Source organism: Oncorhynchus kisutch, linkage group LG22 (assembly GCF_002021735.2).
Source record: "Oncorhynchus kisutch isolate 150728-3 linkage group LG22, Okis_V2, whole genome shotgun sequence".
Classification (NCBI taxonomy): Eukaryota; Metazoa; Chordata; class Actinopteri; order Salmoniformes; family Salmonidae; genus Oncorhynchus; species Oncorhynchus kisutch.
Genome location: NC_034195.2, coordinates 46,150,095 through 46,174,535, shown reverse-complemented (window position 1 = coordinate 46,174,535; position 24,441 = coordinate 46,150,095). Strand labels below are relative to the sequence as shown.

The 24,441-nt window shown below is 41.9% G+C and overlaps 1 protein-coding gene across 4 annotated transcripts in view; it reads right to left on the bottom strand.

The window, feature by feature from the left end:
- Positions 1 to 6,587: 6,587 nt before the first annotated feature.
- Positions 6,588 to 24,441, bottom strand: part of mgat4c (mgat4 family member C) — a 178,695-nt gene continuing 160,841 nt past the window's right edge. For 3 of the 4 annotated variants that reach the window (XM_031801966.1, XM_020456672.2, XM_031801965.1), the window contains 3 exons: positions 12,924 to 13,073; positions 11,897 to 12,044; positions 6,588 to 11,778 (listed from right to left, as the gene is read on the bottom strand). In XM_031801966.1, the coding sequence (XP_031657826.1) occupies positions 10,622 to 11,778; positions 11,897 to 12,044; positions 12,924 to 13,052 (1,434 nt within the window). In that variant the 5' untranslated portion in view covers positions 13,053 to 13,073 and the 3' untranslated portion in view covers positions 6,588 to 10,621. Of the gene's footprint in view, positions 11,779 to 11,896; positions 12,045 to 12,923; positions 13,074 to 21,228; positions 21,427 to 24,441 lie in introns of those variants that run through there. The other variant, XM_020456674.2, reaches the window with a different exon arrangement.

The window sequence follows — 24,441 nt, the reverse complement described above, 5'->3', positions numbered from 1 at the left end:
CAGAAACCTAACCCTAGCTTCATGTCCACACACCGATTCAACCCTAGCTTCATGTCCACACACCGATTCAACCCTAACACTAGCTTCATGTCCACTTCCTGGTTCAAACCTAACCCTAGATTCATGTCTGCATAATAGTTAAACCCTAGTTTCATGTCCACACCCCAGTTCAACCCTAACCCTAGCTTAATATCCACATCCAGGTACTTTTTAAAAAAAAGCTTTATTTAACTAGGCAAGTCAGTTAAGAACAAATTCTTATTTTCAATGACACCCTAGGAACAGTGGGTTAACTGCCTGTTCAGGGACAGAACGACAGAGTTGTACCTGGTCAGCTCAGCGATTTGAACTTGCAACCTTTCAGTTACTAGTCCAACAGCTCTAACCACTAGGCTACCCTGCCGCCCCATCCTAACCACAACCTTAACGGAACCCCCCAAAATAACCTACAATTTTGAGTGAGAAACAAATGGGATGTTTCGTGAAAGAGATCTGGCACACAGTCAGGTCTTTAAAAAGCCAGAGCAGATCAGTTGATGCGGCACATCAAACATTGTTTTGTAGTGTCATGTGCATCGGCAAGACTGAGTCAGTGAGACACCATTTACACAATAATATCTCTCTCTCTCACACACATATACACACACACACATCCACTACACCTTCCCGTGTGCCTCATGAAGACAGGAGGCGGTAATTGTCGAGAGGGGAGGGAGTTTGTGTGTGTGTGTTTGAGGCAGCCGGTGCAGCAGAACTTAAATTTGCTATTTGTGTCTCTTTGCAGATGATAATTAAAACAACTCTACCCCCCTTCCCCCTCCTCTCTCCACAGCGGTGGCCGCTGTGCCGTTACTGCGTGTCCTTCAGCGGGGAGCGTCCTGACCTGATTGTTTGGTCTTTGTTCTGATTGCACGCTGCAGTGAACCGGCGATCAGCTTTGCGGGTTCAGAGATGCACCCTGGGAGAGGAGCTATCTCCACGCAGCGTGCGGGGAACCCCAACATTAATCTTTAATTAAGGCCTATTCATTTCTAAGGGATGGCACTGCAGTCAATCTGTGAAGAGAGTGAAGAGCTAGATATGAGCAGTGGGTGAGGGTTTAGTGTGTGTGGAATCCTGTGTGTGTGTGTGTGTGTGTGTGTGTGTGTGTGTGTGTGTATAATGAGTGGAGGGAGGGATAGTGGAGGCTGGGCAGAGCCATTACGTCTACTGGTTGAGCTCATTCTGTCTCATCAAAGTCCAGGAACCATTGTTCTGTCAGGGAATTCACAATTTTTTTCCTTTCTCTTTAGCTAATCAGGAGACTCTGATCTACTACCGCCAGGAAGGGATACCTTGAATTGAGAGAGAGAGGGAGAGAGGAAGAGGGAGGGAGAGAGAGACAGGGAGAGAGGGAGAGAGAAAGAGGGAGAGAGGGCATGAGAAAAAGGGAGAGAGGGAGAGAGAGAGAGGGAGAGAGAAAGAGGGAGAGAGGTAGAGAGAAAGAGGGAGAGAGGGAGAGAGAAAGAGAAAGAGGGAGGGAGAGAGAGAGAAAGAGGGAGAGAGAAAGAGGGAGAGAGCGAGAGAGAAAGAGGGAGAGAGGGAGAGGGAGAGAGAAAGAGGGAGAGAGAAAGGGAGAGAGAAAAAGGAGAGAGGGAGAGAAAAAGAGGGAGAGAGGGAGAGAGAAAGAGGGAGAGAGAAAAAGGGAGAGAGGGAGAGAGAGATACTCTATGTATAAAAGATGGATCAGAGTATTTATCTCCAAGATAAATAAGCAAGATTTAGAGTGTTCCAAGAAAATATCCTTTGTTAGCCTACAGTATGATATGTGTTTCAATATGGTCCATAGGCAATAGATTGGTGGTTTCCTCCGTCCCACATGACACCCTATTCCCTATATAGTGCACCTATTGGTCTCTGGTCAAAAGTAGTGCACAATAAGGAATAGCCCACCGTCTGGAATTGGAACACAAACCAAGCCTTCTCCTTGCGGCAAGATTTGTGTGTCGGTAACAGTGAGAAACAGATGGGGAGTTTTGCACCTTTGTGAGGCATAGCAATTGGGAGCGATTAAGCGCTCTTGCTGTAGGGACACCCTCTGAGGTACCAACCGGCTCCAAGAAAGCCCCAAGCCCTGCTCTTTTAACTGCACTCTTCCTGAAGACCCAGGAATTGCCATGAGAGAAAAGAGACAGAGGAGAGAGAGAGTGAGAGAGAAGCTAAAGCTGTTATGAATCTTCATTTGATAGTTTTGGATGTAAATTAAAGATTCTGATGGTGATGAGTAAGATTCTGATCGTGATGATGAGAAAGATTCTGATGGTGATGAGTAAGATTCTGATGGTAATGAGTAAGATTCTGATGGTGATGAGTAAGATTCTGATGGTGATGATGAGTAAGATTCTGATGGTGATGAGTAAGATTCTGATGGTAATGAGTAAGATTCTGATGGTGATGAGTAAGATTCTTATGGTGATGATGAGTAAGATTCTGATGGTGATGAGTAAGATTCTGATGGTGATGAGTAAGATTCTTATGGTGATGATGAGTAAGATTCTGATGGTGATGAGATGAGTAAGATTCTGATGGTGATGAGTAAGATTATGATGGTGAAGATGAGTAAGAATCTGATGGTGATGAGTAAGATTCTGATGGTAATGAGTAAGATTCTAATGGTGATGAGTAAGATTCTGATGGTGATGAGTAAGATTCTGATGGTGATGATTATAATTCTGATGGTAATGAGTAAGATTCTGATGGTAATGAGTAAGATTCTGATGGTGATGAGTAAGATTCTGATGGTGATGATGAATAAGATTCTGATGGTGATGAGTAAGATTCTTATGGTGATGATGAGTAAGATTCTTATGGTGATGATGAGTAAGATTTGGTTGATGATGAGTAAGATTCTGATGGTGATGAGTAAGATTCTGATGGTGATGAGTAAGATTCTGATGGTGATGAGTAAGATTATGATGGTAATGAGTAAGATTTGGGTGAAGATGAGTAAGATTCTGATGGTGATGATGAGTAAGATGGTGATGAGTAAGATTCTGATGGTGAGTAAAATTCTGATGGTGATGAGTAAGATTCAGATGGTGATGATGAGTAAGATTCTTATGGTGATGATGAGTAAGATTCTTATGGTAATGATGAGTAGATTTGGATGATGATGAGTAAGATTCTGATGGTGTTGAGTAAGATTCTGATGGTGATGAGTAAGATTCTGATGGTGATGATGAGTAAGATTCTGATGGTGATGAGTACGATTCTGATGGTAATGAGTAAGATTTGGATGAAGATGAGTAAGATTCTGATGGTGATGATGAGTAAGATTCTGATGGTGATGAGTACGATTCTGATGGTAATGAGTAAGATTTGGATGAAGATGAGTAAGATTCTGATGTTGATGATGAGTAAAGTTCTGATGGTGATGAGTAAGATTCTGATGGTGATGAGTAAGATTCTGATGGTGATGAGTAAGATTCTGATGGTGATGAGTAAGATTCTGATTGTGATGAGTAAGATTCTGATTGTGATGAGTAAGATTCTGATGGTGGTGATGAGTAAGATTCTGATGGTGATGATGAGTAAGATTCTGATGGTGATGAGTAAGATTCTGATTGTGATGAGTAAGATTCTGATGGTGGTGATGAGTAAGATTCTGATGGTGATGAGTAAGATTCTGATGGTGATGTCATGAACCTATCCAACAGCTGTATGGTGTTGTTACTTTATTTCAACTCAACTATCAAGACCATGGCCTGTTTCCCTACTAAAACCTACTAAATTACTATCTGGCAAGGGAAGAATACTGTTTTGACTTACCAAAATGACCATCCAGATATGGGTGTTGCCTGAACACTGCTTTACAATACCTTTCCATCTCATCCATCCCCTTTTAGATCCCTGATTAGTGATTTGTCAGATACACTATAATAGAGACTGCTCTGGTCGATGTTACATGCCTGGTCCAATCCTGTGTCTTACTGGTTGCAGACGTGGCTAGTCGCCAGGCTCCGGTCATCACCTCCTCAAAGCATGTGGTCGACAGAACGCTCCGAACACCCGGCTTGGGATCCTCCCACCACCAGAACACACAATCACAGTCTCCCGCCAGCTTATTGCAAGCCATTCATCACCCACCCGTCTGTTCTCCTCCCCGAGGCTTTTAAAGGCCCTTATTTACCCATTCATCTGTTCGAGGCTCTCCACTTTCCTTATTTTTGTCTCCTCCACATGTTTGCACGCACACTCATAACAAGCCCCTTCTGATTGACCTTCACCTTTACCATCCTACCTCAGGTTCATGTAACTCTTCACTGCTACAAAAACCATGTTGTTCTGCTGCCATGTTGTGTTGCTACCATGTTGTTGTCATGTGGTGTTGCTACCATGCTGTGTTGTCATGTGTTACTGCCATGCTATGTGGTTGTCTTAGGTCTCTCTTTGTAGTGTTGTGGTGTCTCTTTTGTCGTGATGTGTGTTTTGTCCTATATTTGTATTTTTAATCCCAGCCCCCGTCCCCGCAGGAGGCCTTTTGCTAGGCCGTCTTTGTAAATAAGAATTTGTTCTTAACAGACCTGCCTAGTTAAGTAAAATAAAAATAATAATAAACTGTGTTACTGGCACACAGATAAATACTGTACATGTGATGGTGCATCAGTACACAATATTCTCAAAATATACTACATCCACCTGGATTCAAAACAGTAAATGTTTTAATCTCGAAACGTGCTGCATCTTGGATGTGAATCGAATGCTTTTTGGATTGGATTCATACACGGGCATCTCCACCACATACTGTACAGCACTGTAGGCCTATGTGAAGCGAATTAGCATCCACTGTGATGATCACAGAGGTGAGTTCAGTCAGGCTGCGGGAGCCAGGAGCGTAACTGATCAAAAGTCAAACGAGGAAATCCAAACAATTCATATTACCTGATGGTGCAGTGTTGCGTTTCTAGTTACACACTGCTGGCAGTACCATGGCAACCAGGAATGGATTTGTGTGGTGTCGACTGCAACTGCGTCTGGTGCACTACCTATTATGGGTTATTTCTTTGGACACGCCACTCTGGCAGCTCTCTAAAGTGTGCATTAGAAATGGTTGCCGAGATATGCTGGCTGCTGTGTAGACTCACCTCCCGTATGGTTCCAGTTCACTTTGAAGAGATGGGCAGGGTGGAACGAAGGTCTGAATCTAGTATCTGTGCCTGGAAGGGAACGTTAAAGGCCTGTAAAAGTATATTACCAACCAACCAACAACCAGCCCAGTGTGAGGAGTCTAAAATCTCACTATACAGGAACTCAAATCTAAGTATAAGTAGAGATAAACGCAACTTGTAAAGTATTGGTCCCATGTTTCATAAGCTGAAATGAAAGATCCCAGAAATGTTCCATATGCACAAAAAGCTTATTTCTCCCTGTTAGTGAGCATTTGTCCTTTGCCAAGATAATCAATCCACCTGACAGGTTTGGCATAAGCTGATTAAACAGCATGATCATTACACAGGTGCACCTTGTGCTGGGGACAATAAAAGGTCACTCTAAAATGTGCAGTTTTGTCACACAACACAATGCCACAGATGTCTCAAGTTTTGGCATGCAGGAATATCCACCAGAGTTGTTGCCAGAGAATTGAATGTTGATATCTCTACCATAAGCCACCTCCACCATCATTTTAGAGAATTTGGGTGGTTTGCGTTGTGTGGGTGAGTGGTTTGCTGATGTCAACATTGTGAAAAGAGTGCCCTGTGATGGTGGTGGGGTTATGGGCAGGTATAAACTACGGATAACAAATTAAATGGAATTTTATCGATGGTAATTTGAATGCACAGAGATACCGTGACGAGATCCTGAGGCTCATTGCCGTGCTATTAATCTGCTGTTATCACCTCATTTTTCAGCATAATAATGTACAGCCCCATGTCGCAAGGATCTGTACACAATTCCTTGGAGCTGAAAATGTCCCAGTTCTTCCAAGGCCTGCATACTCAGACATGTCACCCATTGAGCATGTTTGGGATGCTATGGATCGATGAGTAAGACAGCGTGTTCCAGTATCCAGAAAATTCGCACAGCCATCGAAGAGGAGTGGGAAAACATTCCACAGGCCACAATCAACAGCCTGACTAATGTGAAGTAGATGTGTCGTAATGCATTAGGCAAATGTTGGTCACACCAAATACTGACTGGTTTTCTGATCTACACCCTGACCAATTTTTTCAAGGTATCTGTGACCAGATGCATATCTGTATTCCCAGTCGTGAAATCCATAGATACGGGCCTAATTGTTTTTTTCTTTTTCAATTGATTGATTTCCTTATATGAGCGATAACTCAGTAAAATCTTTGAAATTGTTGCATGTTGGGTTTATGTTTTTGTTCAGTATATATTCACATATATACACATTTCTATATTTCAAATATTGGCCGTAACTGACAGTGCTCTGGGTCCACAGTGCTCAGCCCACTTTCAGAACCTTGATGTCTGTAGTCTATGACAGCTGTCTTAAATATGGTAAAGTAATGCACGTCCTGTCCACTGTAAGCCAAACAAAGAGCATCGTGATGAAGCACTTTTATAAACAGTTCCACCCCAAAAGGCAGTAAGACCCTAGCACTACACAGACATTAAGTATGCAGTAAAAAGGCAGTAAGACCCTAGCACTACACAGACATTAAGTATGCAGTAAAAAGGCAGTAAGACCCTAGCACTACACAGACATTAAGTATGCAGTAAAAAGGCAGTAAGACCCTAGCACTACACAGACATTAAGTATGCAGTAAAAAGGCAGTAAGACCCTAGCACTACACAGACATTAAGTATGCAGTAAAAAGGCAGAAAGCACATGAATGTTGAAATGAATAATGTATGGATTTTGCTCTTGGCTACTGCAAGATCTGAGTCAAACACGTTGCCTTCCTGCGTTTGCTGGAAGTTTCAAGGAACAGCAAATGTCACACCAGTTTTTTTTATTTGCACTGTGACGAGGGTAGCCAAATTGCAGGATCTACATTTATTGGTAAACATTTCTATATCAAAACATACTGTAACATGTTCAGGCAAAAGACATTATAATAACACATACTGTATTGACTCAAGGCTACCTTGTTCTCAATAGCTCTTTCTCTCTCCTTTAACCATTGAATACCATATTCATGCCCCACTGAATGTACTGATGCAGACAATGATGTCATTCATCATTTTGTGCTGTGCAATTTCTCACACAGCGTTTTTCCCCCTTTTAATATCAATGAAAGTAGTGGTAGACTTTTGATATCAATGAAAGTAGTGGTAGACTTTTGCAAAGTCAATGTACTTCCCCCAAGGTTATTGGCATTCATTTTGTTTAATCTAAATTGATTTTAAATACAATATATGCAATAAAACATTTGAAATGATACATGTAAAAAAATATATGTCATTTTACAACAATATACATACAGTACTGTTTGACGAACAATGTCGGAAAATACAACACGAAAACGACATCTCTACACATTCTCTCCACTGAACAATATAGCACAAGTGAGATTTAACCTGTTGTAAGTAAGTAAGGTAGTATTGGTAAGCATCTAGTCACAAACCAAGTACATTTTCAGTCAAGTTCCACTGCAGATGCTGGACAACAAGTTATAGATCCTGGAATATAAAAGGATTCAATTACTCACTTAACACTTGGTGTTGTTCAGATGCATGCACCTTTGTACACTCACAATTGGAAGACAGCAAAACTCCCAACAACCCAGAATTTCCATTTATACACTGCTTTCTCTTGTTATTCGTGAGTTATGGGAACAGTGACAGAAGGCTCCTGGGTAGCATGGCTACTGATCTGTTGGAAATTATTATAAAAAAACACCCTGGAATTATCTAATGTGGTGCATTTGCTACCACATAATGTATACGTTGAGCTCACTAAAAAGTATTAGGAGATATTGCTGTTTGAAGTCAGGTCGCCAAAGGCGGAACAGCTGTACGCATCACTTTGCTGACTCTGAGCCGAACAGAATTTATTAATATTTCTATGTTTCCCCACCAAGATGTAAATGCTAGTTTTGACTTCAGTCTTTTCTTCAGCTATGACAGCAATTTCCCCTCAAGTAATATCCATGTACAACAACCTCCCAGGATCAAATAAAGGAATCTTGGAATCACAATCTCTATCCCAGGAATACTCCCAGGGATTCCAGGAAAACTAGGGATCCTACTGTGACGTGTCCATGGCTTAAGCTGTATCATTACAGGTAGTACACTGACCTGATTCGTTGGCACTGCTGTGTACATCAGCACATATATTTCATTGCATTCTGTAATAAATGTTCTTACACTTTTCAATAAAGTCCACAAAATTTGAATGAAAGGACCACACTGGGCCTTTTAATAAGGTATGCAGTAAGACGTTATGTTCTAAACGGCAGAGGATTTGAAGTGAAACTATATAATTTTGTAGAATGGGCATAAGAAGAAGTAATATATATTTTGATGACCTGTACAAAAGATGACGGGGCAGCAGGTAACCTAGTGGTTAAGAGCATTGGGCCAGTAACCGGAAGATTGCTGGTTTGAATCCCAGAGCCCTTGAGCAAGGCACTTAAGCCTAATTGCTCCTGTAAATTGCCCTGGATAAGAGCATCTACTAAAAGGTTTGTTTGTACAGAGCACTACAGTTTAATTATGACCATAGCAATTGTATAGAAAGGAGGAGCTATAAACAGTGAATACCTTACCTTATTTACTGACTTTTTAACATGCACAAAATGAAGTCATAAGAGGTTGGGGCCTCATGTAATCAAATGTTTGATAAGAAGGAAAAGGTTGTTATTCAAGGTGATATGGAACACAGACGCTTATAATGAATAGATCAGAGCCATGGATAAAGAGAAACCCTTGATCTGTGTCTGAACAAGACCAAATGGGAGAACAACATGGAAAAGGCCATGCACCCTTATAATCCCCTCCTGGCACAGCCAGAAGAGGACAGGCCACCCCTCAGAGCCTGGTTCCTCTCTATGTTTCTCACTAGGTTCCTTTGTAGGGAGTTTTCCCCAGCCACTCTGCTTCTACATCTGCATTGCTTGCTCTTTGGGGTTTTAAGCTGGGTTTCTGTATAAGCAACTGCTGATGTAAAATGGGCTTTAGAAATGGATGCGATTGACGGAAACAACAGGTATACCATAACAAGGCATTTTGTGTGAAAAGAAAAACTGCTGTAGGTTTTGAACCATGCCTCCACCTCCACCTTTAGTATTTCAACAGGATATTGGTGTCATGTATGCAAACATTTATCATTTTATTGCATTGCAAAGATTTGTTGAAATTGATGATACTCTTGATTATGGAAAGATATTTGTCACAAAGCTACACTTGCTAACAGAACAACATTGTATGAAAAGGGAGAGGACAAGGTGATTCTTCAAAATCGTTTCTGAATTGTTATGACAGTAGTCCTTATCTCATTTTGAGAACTGACTTTATACCTATTTTTTCAAAATTACAGGGTATATTTTATTAATGGCATATTACTGAACATTTTACAGACGGTGGCTTTAAGTTACCATCACCCATGGGTACCACACAGAGTAAAATGTATTTGTTTCTATATTACAGAAACATTCTAAGAGAAGATACATTAGCGGCTGAGAGCACAACATAGGGGAAAGAGAGAAAATGTACTGGAGAGCCTAGCTCCAGGGGGGGTTGTTGTTTGCTGGTGTAAAGCAGAGAGAGAGTGCCAAACACAGACCAATTTACTGGGGTAAAATTGTGCTGTGGTGGAAAAAAGGGAAAGATCAGGTCCACCCTATTTTTCACAATCCGATCTGAGCTGTTAGAGAAGATGGGTGAAAACAAACATTGTTCTCCCGTCAGTGGTTCTGATGGAACATACAGCGCCAGGGAAATAGCACAGCTCGCTCCAACACTTCAACACCACACTAGCCTAGATAGGAGGGATTGAAGCAGCACTGACAAATGTAAAGCCCTGATACAATGGATGTTTGTGGAAATATTTACCATCATAATGCTTATAGGGTAAGATGGAAAGGATAACTTCGGAAAGAGGTGAATGGAGCTACAGTACTTACTGATAGCAAGAACATTTGGTGCAATGCTATGTTCCTGGGGCAAAAACTGTCTGCAGGGGTGTTATTTATTAAGCAACACTGTTCAAGGCCAGAGGACCCAGAGGCTGCTTTCGATGTGGAAAGAAACTGAGAAAAATATACAGAAAAATAAATAACATCATGAGTGAAATAACCAACAGACCATTCCTATATACTCACACCCATAAAAACGGGTCACACCCATAAAAACGGGTCACACCCATAAAAGAGGTCAGTCAGACAATCCTTAAAAACATGGATTGTGATGATTTCCATAACTGTATAATTCGATAAAGGTACCTTCAAATATAAAAAATTCTAGATCAAAAAATGAATGAATGCATACAGTATACTATAAAATGAATAAATACATGATAAAATAAATGATAAAATAAATGCAATAATGTGAAAATAAATACATAAATAAGTACATAAATAAATACACTGTCAAATGAATTACTAAACCAACTGTTGTCTAAACCAACTGTTGTCTAAACCAACTGTTGTCTAAAGCAACTGTTTTTGTATTGTCCTCATTGACTGGGAGGTTGTGTAGTCCACAAGCTTATACTCCTAATGATCAGCCATTCTTTCTGACTGGCAGTCACCACAATACGAACACACTCAATGTCAAAGGCAATCTTGTGGTCCACGTCTTGAACCTCAATGTTGCCATATTTAAACTCCCCTAACGTGATGTAGGAAGAACACTGCCTTCCTCTCTTTGTCCCCACCATCTTCTCTCCTACTTCCAGAGCTCCATGGTGCAGGATATCGTTCTGACGATCGTCCGTTCCTGTCACGATTTTTATCTTGCTTATTTTAGTTGATTTGTTAAAGACTATAACAAAGAAGTCTCCGGTAGAAGGGGGTTTCCCCCAAAAGTATTCGTCCACACTGCTATAAGCCTTGGTGGCGTCATAGTTTTCAAATACATGGATGTTTGTGTACAGGCTAGCAGGAGGGTTGTCAGGGATATCAATGGAGTCTTCTTCAAAGTCATCATCCTTCAACTTGTTCTCTGCCCCTTTATATGAGGAGTAGTAGCCCATGTGCTGGAACAGGGAGGGCTTGAAGCGGATCACGTCTTTCTGGGCAAGCAGGTCCCGGAAGTGAATGAGGAGCCAGTCACAGGGCATCTCCTGGTAGAACATGAGCAAGAAGTGGGCCAGGCGTGGCAGGTCTCTTGAGTGGTAGAGCTTCCCTATGTAGCCAAGCTTGGAGAACTCCAGCATCACCCAGTAGGAGCCTTCCCTGGAGGTGACCACCTTCTTCAGGGATGTCAGAAAGTTCCGTGAGCAGCGCACATCATCCTCCAGCATCATGTAGAAATCAGAGAGGTTGGTGCAGAAGTTGAGGAGAAAGGCATAGTCCACGTTCTGCTTGGAGCGGAATCGTACCCTGTCCTCTGGGTCATTGTAGTTCCTTTTTAGCCCATCCAGTGATGGATAGTACTCCTCAGGGGCATGGATCACCAGGAGATGCCCAGCGATGATGTGGTGGGCAAACTTCCTGGAGATGTCGTGCACCAGGTTTTCACACCAGGCCAGGTCAAAGTCTGCCAGGTGAACCACCACCACAATCTCTTTCAGCTCCTCATAACTGGACTGGTCAAAAATAGATTTGATCGTCTCCATGAGGTAATTTCCTCTTTTTCTTTTCACGGATGACAATCCAATTGTAAGATATTCTGTAAACAGAAAAGTATATTTTATTAAAGCGTACATTGAAAATAAAATTTGTGGAATAACAAAGATGAAGGTGACCAAGATAAAACAACATGTAATGACAGTCAAAGATACAATTACTCTTTCGGGGCAGTGGGTTCCCAGCGAGGTAACGATATGTGACGTTTATGGTTCCAGAGAAATTAGTGAGGTCTCTGAAGGTGTGAACATATCTCTCAGTGTTTGAAGGATGCATTGATGTCTCTCTCAGCGGTCTTTTATCCTCCTCCTGCAACACACAACAAAGACAACAGATCAGATGAGACGACTTCATATAGTGAATGCCAGACAAACCAGTGTCTCATCTCATCTAAGCTGCAGACAAACACACACAGCAAAGTCAACTAATTTCCTTGACATGTCTCACATTCGTCTGTAAATAATACAGACGTAGAAATAACACATTTTGGTTTTACACTCCTCAAGAATATCCTGTATAAAAGAAAAAGAAGGGTTAGCCAACCGATAAGAAATGTGGATGCGTCATACTGATTTCAAAGATTTCTAAAACCATTGAGGCATTTTTTTATTGCCATGGAAATGGACTTTGTGAGAGCACAATATCATTGAAGATATGCAAAACTCCTCAATAATTTAAATAACAAATACAGATAATGTGTTATGATTACCAAGATTTGATGGCATCATGAATAAAAAATAAATCATCGGCTTTGGGTCCACATCATGAAAATTTAAATATGTTTCCTTTTGAAAACAAGTAATTATAAAAGGGACAACATGGTTAAATACTAAAGTGAACTTGTGGGTGAAAATGATGTTGTTTGATTAAGGAGAGGAGAGAGTTCTGTCAGATGTTTTAATAGCCCAAAAACGGATCTAGTTTGGAATCCATATTCTATGCCATCTGCTGTGAGGATCCTACATCAGCCGGGAATCTGCAGGGCTCAATCCCAAAACAATGGAATAGAGAGGCACCCTCTAAATAGCAGTTATTATATTGTGGCTATTACTTTAAAAAAAACTTTATTTGGGATCGGAGCCTGCAAGTAGACTGAGCCTGCCTTTAAACTTTAAACATCTGACCGTTAAAAAAATTGTGTGAACTTGCCCTTTATGACTCAAGTGAAAAATATAGAAGAAGACTCACCAGGACGTATCCATCCTCCATGTACAGGTTAAGGAAGAGGAGACAGGTGATCAGGACCCCCAGAAAGGGAATGGTGGAGCGTTTACGGAAACACCTCATCTTGTCCAGGGACTTCCACACCAGCCTCATGATGGAGACACTCACTGGGATCTGCAGGGAAACACAGGGGGAACGGCACATTAGCAAGCCAGTTGAAAAACATTGAATTGGAACATACAGTGGGGCAAAAAAGTATTTAGTCAGCCACCAATTGTGCAAGTTCTCCCATTTAAAAAGATGAGAGAGGCCTGTAATTTTCATCATAGGTACACTTCAACTATGACAGACAAAATTAGAAAAAAAATCCAGAAAATCACATTGTAGGATTTTTAATGAATTTATTTGCAAATTATGGTGGAAAATAAGTATTTGGTCAATAACAAAAGTTTATCTCAATACTTTGTTATATACCCTTTGTTGGCAATGACAGAGGTCAAACGTTTTCTGTAAATCTTCACAAGGTTTTCACACACTGTTGCTGGTATTTTTGGCCCATTACTCCATGCAGATCTTCTCTAGAGCAGTTTTGGGGCTGTTGCTGGGCAACACAGACTTTCAACTCCCTCCAAAGATTTTCTATGGGGTTGAGATCTGGAGACTGGCTAGGCCACTCCAGGACCTTGAAATGCTTCGTACGAAGCCACTCCTTCATTGCCCGGGCGGTGTGTTTGGTATCATTGCCATGCTGAAAGACCCAGCCATGTTTCATCTTCAATTCCCTTGCTGATGGAAGGAGGTTTTCACTCAAAATCTCACGATACATGGCCCCATTCATTCTTTCCTTTACACGGATCAGTCGTCCTGGTCCCTTTGCAGAAAAACAGCCCCAAAGCATGATGTTTCCACCCCCATGCTTCACAGTAGGTATCAGCATTCTTTGTCCTCCAAACACGACGAGTTGAGTTTTTACCAAAAAGTTGTATATTGGATTCATCTGACCATATGACATTCTCACAATCTTCTTCTGGATCATCCAAATGCTCTCTAGCAAACTTCACACGGGCCTGGACATGTACTGGCTTAAGCAGGGGGACACGTCTGGCACTGCAGGATTTGAGTCCCTGGCGGTGTAGTGTGTTACTGATGGTAGGCTTTGTTACTTGGGTCCCAGCTCTCTGCAGGTCATTCACCAGGTCCCCCCCGTGTGGTTCTAGGATTTTTGCTCACCGTTCTTGTGATCATTTTGACCCCATGGGGTGAGATCTTGCGTAGAGCCCCAGATCGAGGGAGATTATCAGTGGTCTTGTATGTCTTCCATTTCCTAATATTTGCTCCCACAGTTGATTTCTTCAAACCAAGCTGCTTACCTATTGCAAATTCAGTTTTCCCAGCCTGGTGCAGGTCTACAATTTTGTTTCTGGTGTCCTTTGACAGGTCTTGGCTATAGTGGAGTTTGGAGTGTGACTGTTTGAGGTTGTGGACAGGTGTCTTTTATACTGATAAGTTCAAACAGGTGCCATTAATACAGGTAACGAGTGGAGGACAGAGGAGCCTCTTAAAGAAGAAGTTACAGGTCTGTGAGAGCCAGAAATCTTGCTTGTTTGTAGGTGACCAAATACTTATTTTCCACCATAATTTGCAAATAAATTCATTAAAAATCCTACAATGTGATTTTCTGGATTTTTTTCCCTCATTTCGTCTGTCATATTTGAAGTGTACCTATAATGAAAATTACAGGCCTCTCTCATCTTTTGAAGTGGGAGAACTTGCACAATTGGTGGCTGACTAAAACGTTTTTTTGCCTCACTGTATAGTTCATGAGACTGGGTTGGCCTACAGACTGCCATCAGATGAAGTGGTTATAAATAATTTCCTGTTCTTTCAAGCATCACTTGTTGTACTGGAATCACGTTAGTACAACTCTTCCTGAACATAGTGCATAGTGGGAAAAAACTATTTTCAAAATAACATGGCACTGGCAAACAACTGACATATAAATATTCTCGTGGAATACAACTAGTACCACCAGAAATGGATCAAAGAATACGAAGAGTGACATAAAAATACATTTTTTTTTCTAGAACGCAATTAGGCGTCGGCAAGCTCTTTTGTGACACTGCTACAAAGCCCCAGAGATGCCTAATGGAATACAAACTAGCTGTAAGCTTGGTTCAATGACCACACACACATCAATCACGAACACCGGGAGCCTGGATCACCTGGGAATAGGGCTGGTCAATACATTTCTGTTTGGGGTCTAAAACTGACGCTAACATCCTGTCTCTTTGAAGGCTATTTATTCAATCATGACTGGTATTGGTTGTGTGTAATTAGACACTCTTGATGCTTTTGCAATTTTGCATAATTATGGCTTATAGAGTTGAAAACACTTTAACAGACAACTCTCCTTTAATTTATACATCTGTATATCTCCACGTCATGTACTTGCCAAGGTATACAGTATAAAAAGGTATAAAAAGATATTGAACAAATCATTGATAAAAGAATAGGTATTGATGGAACCTTGGTTCTAATCATTATGATGGTAGCCTAAAGAAACACCTGCCTACAGTAAATGCATCAATTAGTGGCCAAGAGTTCTAATAATAGTAATAATATAATCTTGAGCCAAACAAGTAGCTCTCTTCATCTACACTGACAGCTTGTGACATCCAAATCTCTCTCTCTCTCTCTCTCTCTCTCTCTCTCTCAAATAGTAGCCTACACTGCCACACAGCCATTACATTTCCAAACTCAGTCAGTGCAATTTACTGCAGGGCTGGCCGACCCTGGTTGTTGAAGAGACCACAAAGTGGCAGGTTTTAGCTGATGTGGGCTAGAGTGAGAACAGGCCGGATAATTACAGATGTAGGATCTTCATTTGACCTATATTATCACAGCTAAATAATCCTGCAGCAAGAGGATTTGAACGTTTAGTCCATAATGTTAGGCTATTAGCTAACTAAAAGTAGTCTTGAGGAAAATGACATACAGTTAATATAACTGGTTTTCAGTGAATCTATGTAAATCACAAAGGTCATCTGCATTTTCTGTGGTGCAGGGACATTCTCAGCAACAAAAAGAGTGATCACGTTAAGATCCTACATCTGTATGTCCTTCCAAAGGTACCTCTGTAGTGTGGTTGACTAACATCAGACAAAAAGCTGCAGTGGTGACTTCACTCCACAGCAGCAGCACAGTGAACACAACACCACCACCTGACAAAATAGTTCCTGAGTCACCTCTGTCACCTCTTCCTGTCAAAAGCCAACAGCCACAGCAAAATGTGTCACTGGCAACCTTTTTCAGTAGCTTTTTTAAAACTACATTACTGGAAAAGAAGGAAATTACAACAGGGGAGAGGTTGGAAGAAAGAAAAGCATCTTGAAATAAACAAAATAAATGTTAGTTGGGCCACTGCAGACGAAATACTACAATTACACAACTGGGCAATTTTAGAATTTTCTGCTTCATGCTGGGTGGGTGGTATTCTGTCTCTCACACATGAGTGCTGGATTTGGTGTCCTGATAATGCAGGTTGGATTAGCACTTTGTACTGGCTGCTTGCCTGCATCCTGAATGGCACCCTATTCTAGTACTAGTCAAAAGTAGGGCCATGGTCAAAAAGTAGTGCGCTTAAAAGGGAATAGGGTGACATTTGGGATGCATATCTTGTTTCAATAATTCAGTCTATCTGGGCTCGGGCTTGATAGAGGAAGCTGTGGCCTAAACCTGCCAAAGGCACAGCTGCAGGTACCTACTTCACTCTCTACACTCTTATTGCACACTCAAAGAGCTGCTGTGGCAAGGATGTGCCCGAAATCTGCACTGCTTTCCCCAAAAGGAATGGCTTTTGATATGCAATATGCATTTCCTGTACCAAAATCAAATCAAGTTTTTGAGGGTCTGTGTCTATAAGTGTACCGGACTGTCTCTAAAATATGAATGTGTGTGCACGAGCGAGTGTTGACTATCATGAGTCCAGAGGAGCTTAGTCTGTGGTTTGCAGAGAAAGGGGTAAGTGTATTTTAATGGGCTGTCATAATGGCAGTCAATCACTCCCTCAGCCATCCGACCTCCTTGCTGTAACATTGCAGCAGGATAGTGATAAAGAGCCATTGTACTTTGAACTGAACCAAAGAAACCGCACCACTGCCACTCATTGATAGAATACTACTTATGATATGATAACAGTACACAACACGCTGTAGTAGTCTCTCACATCAGTTGGAAATGGTTTGATAGCTATCTATGAAAGACTGCTACCTGTCACTTACAGTCTGTAAGGGAAATTGATCTGAAGAGTGAGGAAAGTAACAAGTAGTTAATGGGAGTTGAGTTGAGCACTGTAAATATAAAACTCAAGTCAAATTCCACCATTTCCACTAATGCCTCTCAAGGCTCGACTCCTCTGTAGCTTACCCCACTGAAATAAAATTATATTATATTGAATATTATATATTCAAGATACCACCCCAGAGAATGGTTACACTGTCAAAGCAAAAGTGAAATATCTCTGAAACCTGCATTTGACAAGCTCTGGCAATAAAATAATCAAGAAAACCAAGCTTTTCAATGTGTTTGTGTACAGTATTATCTACATAATGAATTCATTCCTTTAGCAGGCTACTGGCAGCAGGGCACTGAGGAAGACGGAATAATGAAGTAAAGATTTTGTAGTAAAGAGTTCTCCTCTGGGAGTATGAGGTGGGAACAACCTTGGAGTCGCAATGTGATATTCAGACATCCAAATAAACTCTTAACAAACACTTTTCTTTCGAGTCTAAGTCACTTTAAACTCCGCAATTTAGTGCCACTTAAACCTTTTTAAAACTAGGCGAGCCTCGTGTAATGGGAAAACCCGGATGGAAAACACATTGTGAATGAGAAAAGGGGAAAAGATGAATAAAATGGGCAGCAGAAAGCTATTCTCCCACATTTGATGTTGTTATCTGTTTGACATTATTTCCCCTGGGTATCCTGCACCTCACAGATATACAGCTCTGCACAAATAATCAATTAAGCCTGCAGATTTGCAGGGGTTCAGCAGTTGCTTTGTGTCAGGCCTTCAGCCACTTTCAATGAATTTTCTTTCTCCCACAAAAGAGGGAAATACCAGAGGCTGGTGTTGATAACAAAATTGTAGCAAAGCGCGGAATAATAAATCCCTTCATTATGATTTTTTTAAAATTTTTAGCAAAGAATTCAAATTGACCAAACAGTTGACCAATTACCACATTCTTATGGAATTTGTCACACAAAGAGAATCTATCATCTACAAAGACTTTGTCAGATATCGACCTCTTTTTTCGAAAGATGCTGAATTATCAACATAGGCAGCACACCGAAAGGGATTACTATTGGTGCACTATCACTCTTTGGAGTAATAAATTAAAAAGTTGAAAGCAATTTCATCATGCAATCCATAGATATTACCATACACCCGAACAAGGCTACAACTATCAAGGCTGGAACATTGTCAATCATGTTCCCCAACCTGAGAAGATACAGCTCCTCTTCCATCTTGCATTCCACTAACTCCTATTCTAACTTCTACTGAAACTACATGACACACCCGCATTGATTCTGCGCCCCTCTTGTTTGCTGCTCAGTCTGTCGGCATCGTGACTGTGTGCTCACTTAGCTGCCAACACCTTATCAGATCTGATCATCTTCATCGGGTCCAGACGCTGTGTTCTACCAGTAACCGGTACCGACAAGCTGGCTGGCTGTGTGGAACTCCAGAGGCTCATCGGTGCCAAGGTCCAAACAGATGTACACATACTCCCCTCCTGCTCCAGGCCTGTCACAGCTGTCAGCAGCCTGATCGCACAGACTCTAACGGGAGGTTGTGTGTGAGATTCCCCCCAGGACACACTGTGTGTGTGTGTGTGTTTCCCCCCAGACATGCTGTCCAAGCTGGCCCTCGCTGCCACCACTGCCCCATGGGAGCCAGAGCCAGCCCGTTGACAACTGCAACTCCAGCTTGGTGGTGCACCTCGCAAACAGGAAATCAGAAACATTCCTCATACCAATGCCTTCTTGCCTGCATATCTATTAACCTTTTAGTCGTTTAGCAGACGCTCTTATCCAGAAGGACTTTTGGTAGTGACTGCATAGACCTACATTTGAATACTCTCCAAGCCTCCCTCTGTCTGGCAGAAGTCCATAGTGTTATGGATTCTTCCAACTCAGCACCATTACCTATTTTTGCTGACTTCTAGGAAGCTAAGCTTTGTTCTAAGTCCAGCCGCAGTTTGGATCCACATACAGTCCTAAAACTCATTGCCATTTATTACCATCCAAGCTTTTTATGCAAGGACCAGAGCAGGTAACACAGGTGGGGAACAATATTGAACATGTGTCGCCCATTGATGCTAGCTTCAGCGCAATCAGGCTTCAAAACACTTGGAACAAATGGTAGTTCTCTGGCTGCAGTACCAGCGCTCCTGATAGCTCGGTATTAGCCATGATTGAAATGCAATCGTAAAAGGGTTCTTTAAGATTGGAATGGTCCGTATTTCCAGATGGCCAGTGACAAAGCTAAAGGTTGTAGAATATATTTTCAAGGCCACCAAATGGAGGCATGCCACACCTGGACAACTGCACAACTGATCATTAACTGGCTATATCACTGTGATGTTGGATTTGAAAGGGAGATTGCCTTTGTCATTATGACTATATTGATATCAATTGAAGAAAGAACTATGATAAGAGAGAGTACAGTGATCTGTTGACATACATTTGTAACATCACAGCGGCCAGTTGAAAGAGGATATGAGTTCCACTGTAATGACAGGGTCTGATCAGACCGAGGAGCAACACTCTCAAAGTGTCTCTGTGATGGGGGTAAAGGCAATGAATGCTACAGTGAATTGGGTGCCGGGCTGCTTCCACAGTGTTATCTGGGTATTTACCTTTAAGGTCAGAAGGAAACATGAAAGGCTTTGTGGTTCCATCAGTGGCGAGCATAATGAGGACGGGAGGCGTGAGAAATGATTCATGTGTAAGCGAGCCTCTCCCAGGCCCTTCTCAGCAGTTTGCTCTTTGACCCAGATTAGCACTCCGCCAGAGGCCCGCTGGGGAGGGCTGGAGATGGAGGGCCGCGATACGGCTGGCTCATTTCCACTCGAAAACACACCGGACATGTTGTACTAGACACATAAACGCACATATGAATGCACGCACGCACGCACACACACACACACACACACACACACATGCACACGCACGGTTTCAGTTAGAACACTATCTTTGGTGTCATTAAAATGTGTTACTGCTAGACACAGACTGTGAGACACATGATGCCACAGCATTACAGTACCACATGGTTATGTAACATATTCTGAAGTTATTATCAAGTGTCAAAATATTCTGTTAATTTATCACCACGGACAGGACACATTCAGCCCATGGCTGACCTGCGTGTTGAGTAGTCCTGCTGCTGCATACTGACTATCCCTCCTTGCCCTTTGTGTATGACGTCACATGTCATCAACATATGCTGCAGCATTAATCCAGAACCAGAGGCCTCACGTGTATATCTTCTCTCTTCTCCTCAGACAACTGTCAGCAGCTCGTCCACTCTATCTATAAAAGGACTGGACAGAGGCTGCTCTGGGCGAGAGAAAAAAAGCCATTGAGGACAGGAGAGTAAAAAAAGAGGAGAGGAGAGAATTCTCTCTGTCTGTCAGTTTTGGAGAAGGGAGTCGGAAGGTAGACAGGGGGACTTGGCTCTGCCTTAAAAGCTCTTAAAAAACCAAGGTCACCTCCTGGTCAAATCTGTGAAATGAGAAAATGGCTGAAGGGGCAAGGGGCCCGTGGCAGATAACATGAGAATGCACTATCTCCTCCCCACACATTTAGTGCAGGGCATTGGCAGGCTTTTCAAAGGGCTCTGTCTCTCTGTGGTTTTGAAATGAGGACCACAGAAAGATACAATAAGATGGCCCAGTTTCCCACCAATCTGACAACAGAAAACAGAACAGAAGAAGTAGTGCTCTTAGGAAATGAGCCTCTGGGATTAGGAAAGTAACCACAGAGATGAATAGTGTTCATATCATTGGGGTTTAGAACAAGGAGGAAAGTGATGTAACAAATCCCCAGTACTGTACAAGTGAGGAGCAGATACTGAATAACTTCACCATTCCATTATACTGTACATAAAAACAATTCAACGTCATTTTCTACATTTTCCTTTTTGTACGTTCCTAGCAAACCCCTAAAACACCTCACTGAAAGTAATGCCCAACAATCAAACTATTGAGACCTCAAAAACCATGATATAAAACTGCTTTACACAGCTAAGTGAGATGCAGTAGCCTACCTTAGTGAACAATACATGTCCGTTATTCCATGTTGACTAAAGCATCCTAAACAGCAGTATCCTCTGTCAGCAGCTGTCTCAGCAGGACACTGTATTCTACTGTACATCTTCTCTCATGACTGATGAAGAGTATCCTATAACCCTGCATCCAGCATCCACCCAATCTCCCCAGTCTTCCCTTCAGCATTCATATTTGATGAGGAATGTGTGCTCTGGACCAATCACTAAAAGTCATTTATCTCCAATAATCCTGACCAGGCAACCAACCCTGCTGTAGTTCTTGTTTTTACTGCCTTATCAGGGATTTTTTCTAGCATTAGATTCGTGAATTTTTTTTTAACATGTTGCAAGCTAGTAATTCTTAGTTTTCAAATAGGCAGGTTCTACTTAATAAACCATTCTAAGTGGGCACTAGAAAATATGTAAAACAATTTCTCCCCAAAATCCTGTTTTGTATGTTCCAAAATCCTGTTTTGTATGTTCCAAAATCCTGTTTTGTATGTTCCAAAATCCTGTTTTGGAGGTTTTAGTTTCTCTGCTTTCATTGTTTTCAGTACTGCTTTATTTTGTAAATGACAAGTTTATAACAATAACAACAAGCTAATGAGGATGTTTTTGTCTGTCTGGCTCCCTGTGTCCTATGGGATGTGCTGTGTTCCTGTGTTCATTAATTGGCTATTTTCAGACCTAATGTCTCCATTCTTACTTACTCAACTATAGTGTTGTTCTAACACTTCTGAGTCATCCACCAAACATGAGTGGCCATTATGCGGCACTTGACTTACTTCTAAAAAATATGCTAAATATTTAGCCTAATATCTGATAACATGAATGACTAAACTGTAAGTGATAGGCCTATACCACCAAAACTGAGTATATAATAATATGTTCATATAATGAGATGTTTGATGAAATATTTTTTTCCAATCAGTAATGGATGTTTAGTCTCATAATCAGACAGAATTAAATGAGGCACTAAACGGCCTGTAACGCAATTACACTTTAATTAACGACTGGTTTACTGTTCACTGACATTTATGCTCAGAGCAAAGACTAACTGCTTTTCTACTCTGGTGACTTTGGCTAATTTTCCATGTCTGATTCCCCTTGTCACCCCATAGAAAATTGACTATAGTCATGTTTGGTGACTCCAAATGTCACCAATAATCAGAATAGGTAATGATATGTCATGTCGTTGCACATAAAAATATGACCCAGTCACAAGAGACAAAAAATACAACGACATACACGAACGAGCCACGGGTGAGGTTTTACTGTCACGACTTCTGCCGAAGTCGGCCCTTCTCCTTGTTCGGCGGTCGACGTCACCGGCTTTCTAGTCACTACCGATCCATTTTTCTGTTTCGTTTTGTCTGATTACACACACACACCTGTTTTACATTCCCTCATTACATTCCCTATTTAACTATCTGGACATACATTTCTGTTCTGTCTGTGATTGTTCATGTCGTTAGTGGTTGTGTTTGTGTTAGAGTTGTATTGTATGTTCCTATTTGGAATTTTGCTTTATTCTTTGAGTAAACTCAGTTGGATTACTCCATACCTGTGTCCTGCGCCTGACTCCGCTTTCACTCTGCACCCAATCGCTGACATTTACATTCAAGTGGTGTACTGTTTGCAGTGAGTATGTAATTACTGAGGTGTAGTGTCATTGTGCATGAACAGACGACCACATACTCTAGTTAAGACGGCCGTTTTCTTTACCTCCAAATGCTATATGTATCATACTCAACTATGCTGTGTTTGTACTTCGGTACATACATGTATATTGCTGTCAGTCTCTGCTTCTAACAAAGAAAGCCCTGCAAGGCTTGGGTAAAACACAATACAACTCGTATTTTAATGCATAAAGAAAACTTTTTGCATAAAGATTTTTTGGCATAAAGATAACTTTTTGTTTTGTACAACCTTAAGACAGGCCCTCAACCTGGTTCAACCTGTGTCCGAAATGGCACCCTATTCCCTATAAAGTGCACCACTTTTGACCAGGTCCCATAGGGCACATGGTCAGAAGTAGAAAGAGGATGAGGTAACTGGAAATATTCTTATATGACTTCAAAGTCCTACTGTTGAGTCCTATACAGAAACATACCAACAGTACACACATGCACCACATACTCCAAAAAGAGTGTAGCCTACATGCACTCTCGTCTTGCTGCACTCTCGTCTTGCTGCACTCTCGTCTTGCTGCCCTCTCGTCTTGCTGCCCTCTCGTCTTGCTGCACTCTCGTCTTGCTGCCCTCTCGTCTTGCTGCACTCTCGTCTTGCTGCCCTCTCGTCTTGCTGCCCTCTCGCCTTGCTGCCCTCTCGTCTTGCTGCCCTCTCGTCTTGCTGCCCTCTCGTCTTGCTGCACTCTCGTCTTGCTGCCCTCTCGTCTTGCTGCCCTCTCGTCTTGCTGCCCTCTCGTCTTGCTGCACTCTCGTCTTGCTGCCCTCTCGTCTTGCTGCACTCTCGTCTTGCTGCCCTCTCGTCTTGCTGCCCTCTCGTCTTGCTGCCCTCTCGTCTTGCTGCACTCTCGTCTTGCTGCCCTCTCGTCTTGCTGCACTCTCGTCTTGCTGCCCTCTCGTCTTGCTGCCCTCTCGTCTTGCTGCCCTCTCGTCTTGCTGCACTCTCGTCTTGCTGCCCTCTCGTCTTGCTGCACTCTCGTCTTGCTGCCCTCTCGTCTTGCTGCCCTCTCGCCTTGCTGCCCTCTCGTCTTGCTGCACTCTCGTCTTGCTGCACTCTCGTCTTGCTGCACTCTCGTCTTGCTGCACTCTCGTCTTGCTGCACTCTCGTCTTGCTGCCCTCTCATCTTGCTGCCCTCTCGTCTTGCCCATGCATTTTTTAGATACAATAAAGTTGAATTATAACACACAAAAAATAAAATGAAATGAACTAGGAGAGAACACAAATTATGTCGCCTGAAGCGACATAAAAGGCATATGCCCCATTTTAAAACGTCTCAAAATGTATTCCATTCAGATACAGTAACTAACTGGTCCCATTTGCCTCAGGGGCAGAAGCTCATGTGTTTAGAATTCAGCGTGTGCCTGGTACTGCCAGCACACCAGCCGAGGTCCACCTTTGGCTCATTTCCTAACAATTTCCAAGCTTCCTCTAAAATGAATATGAATATGCATCATTGTTGCGCAATGAATCCATTTGCAAGACAGAATGATAATGAAGAAAAAGTGCTTTCAAAAAAGCCAATTA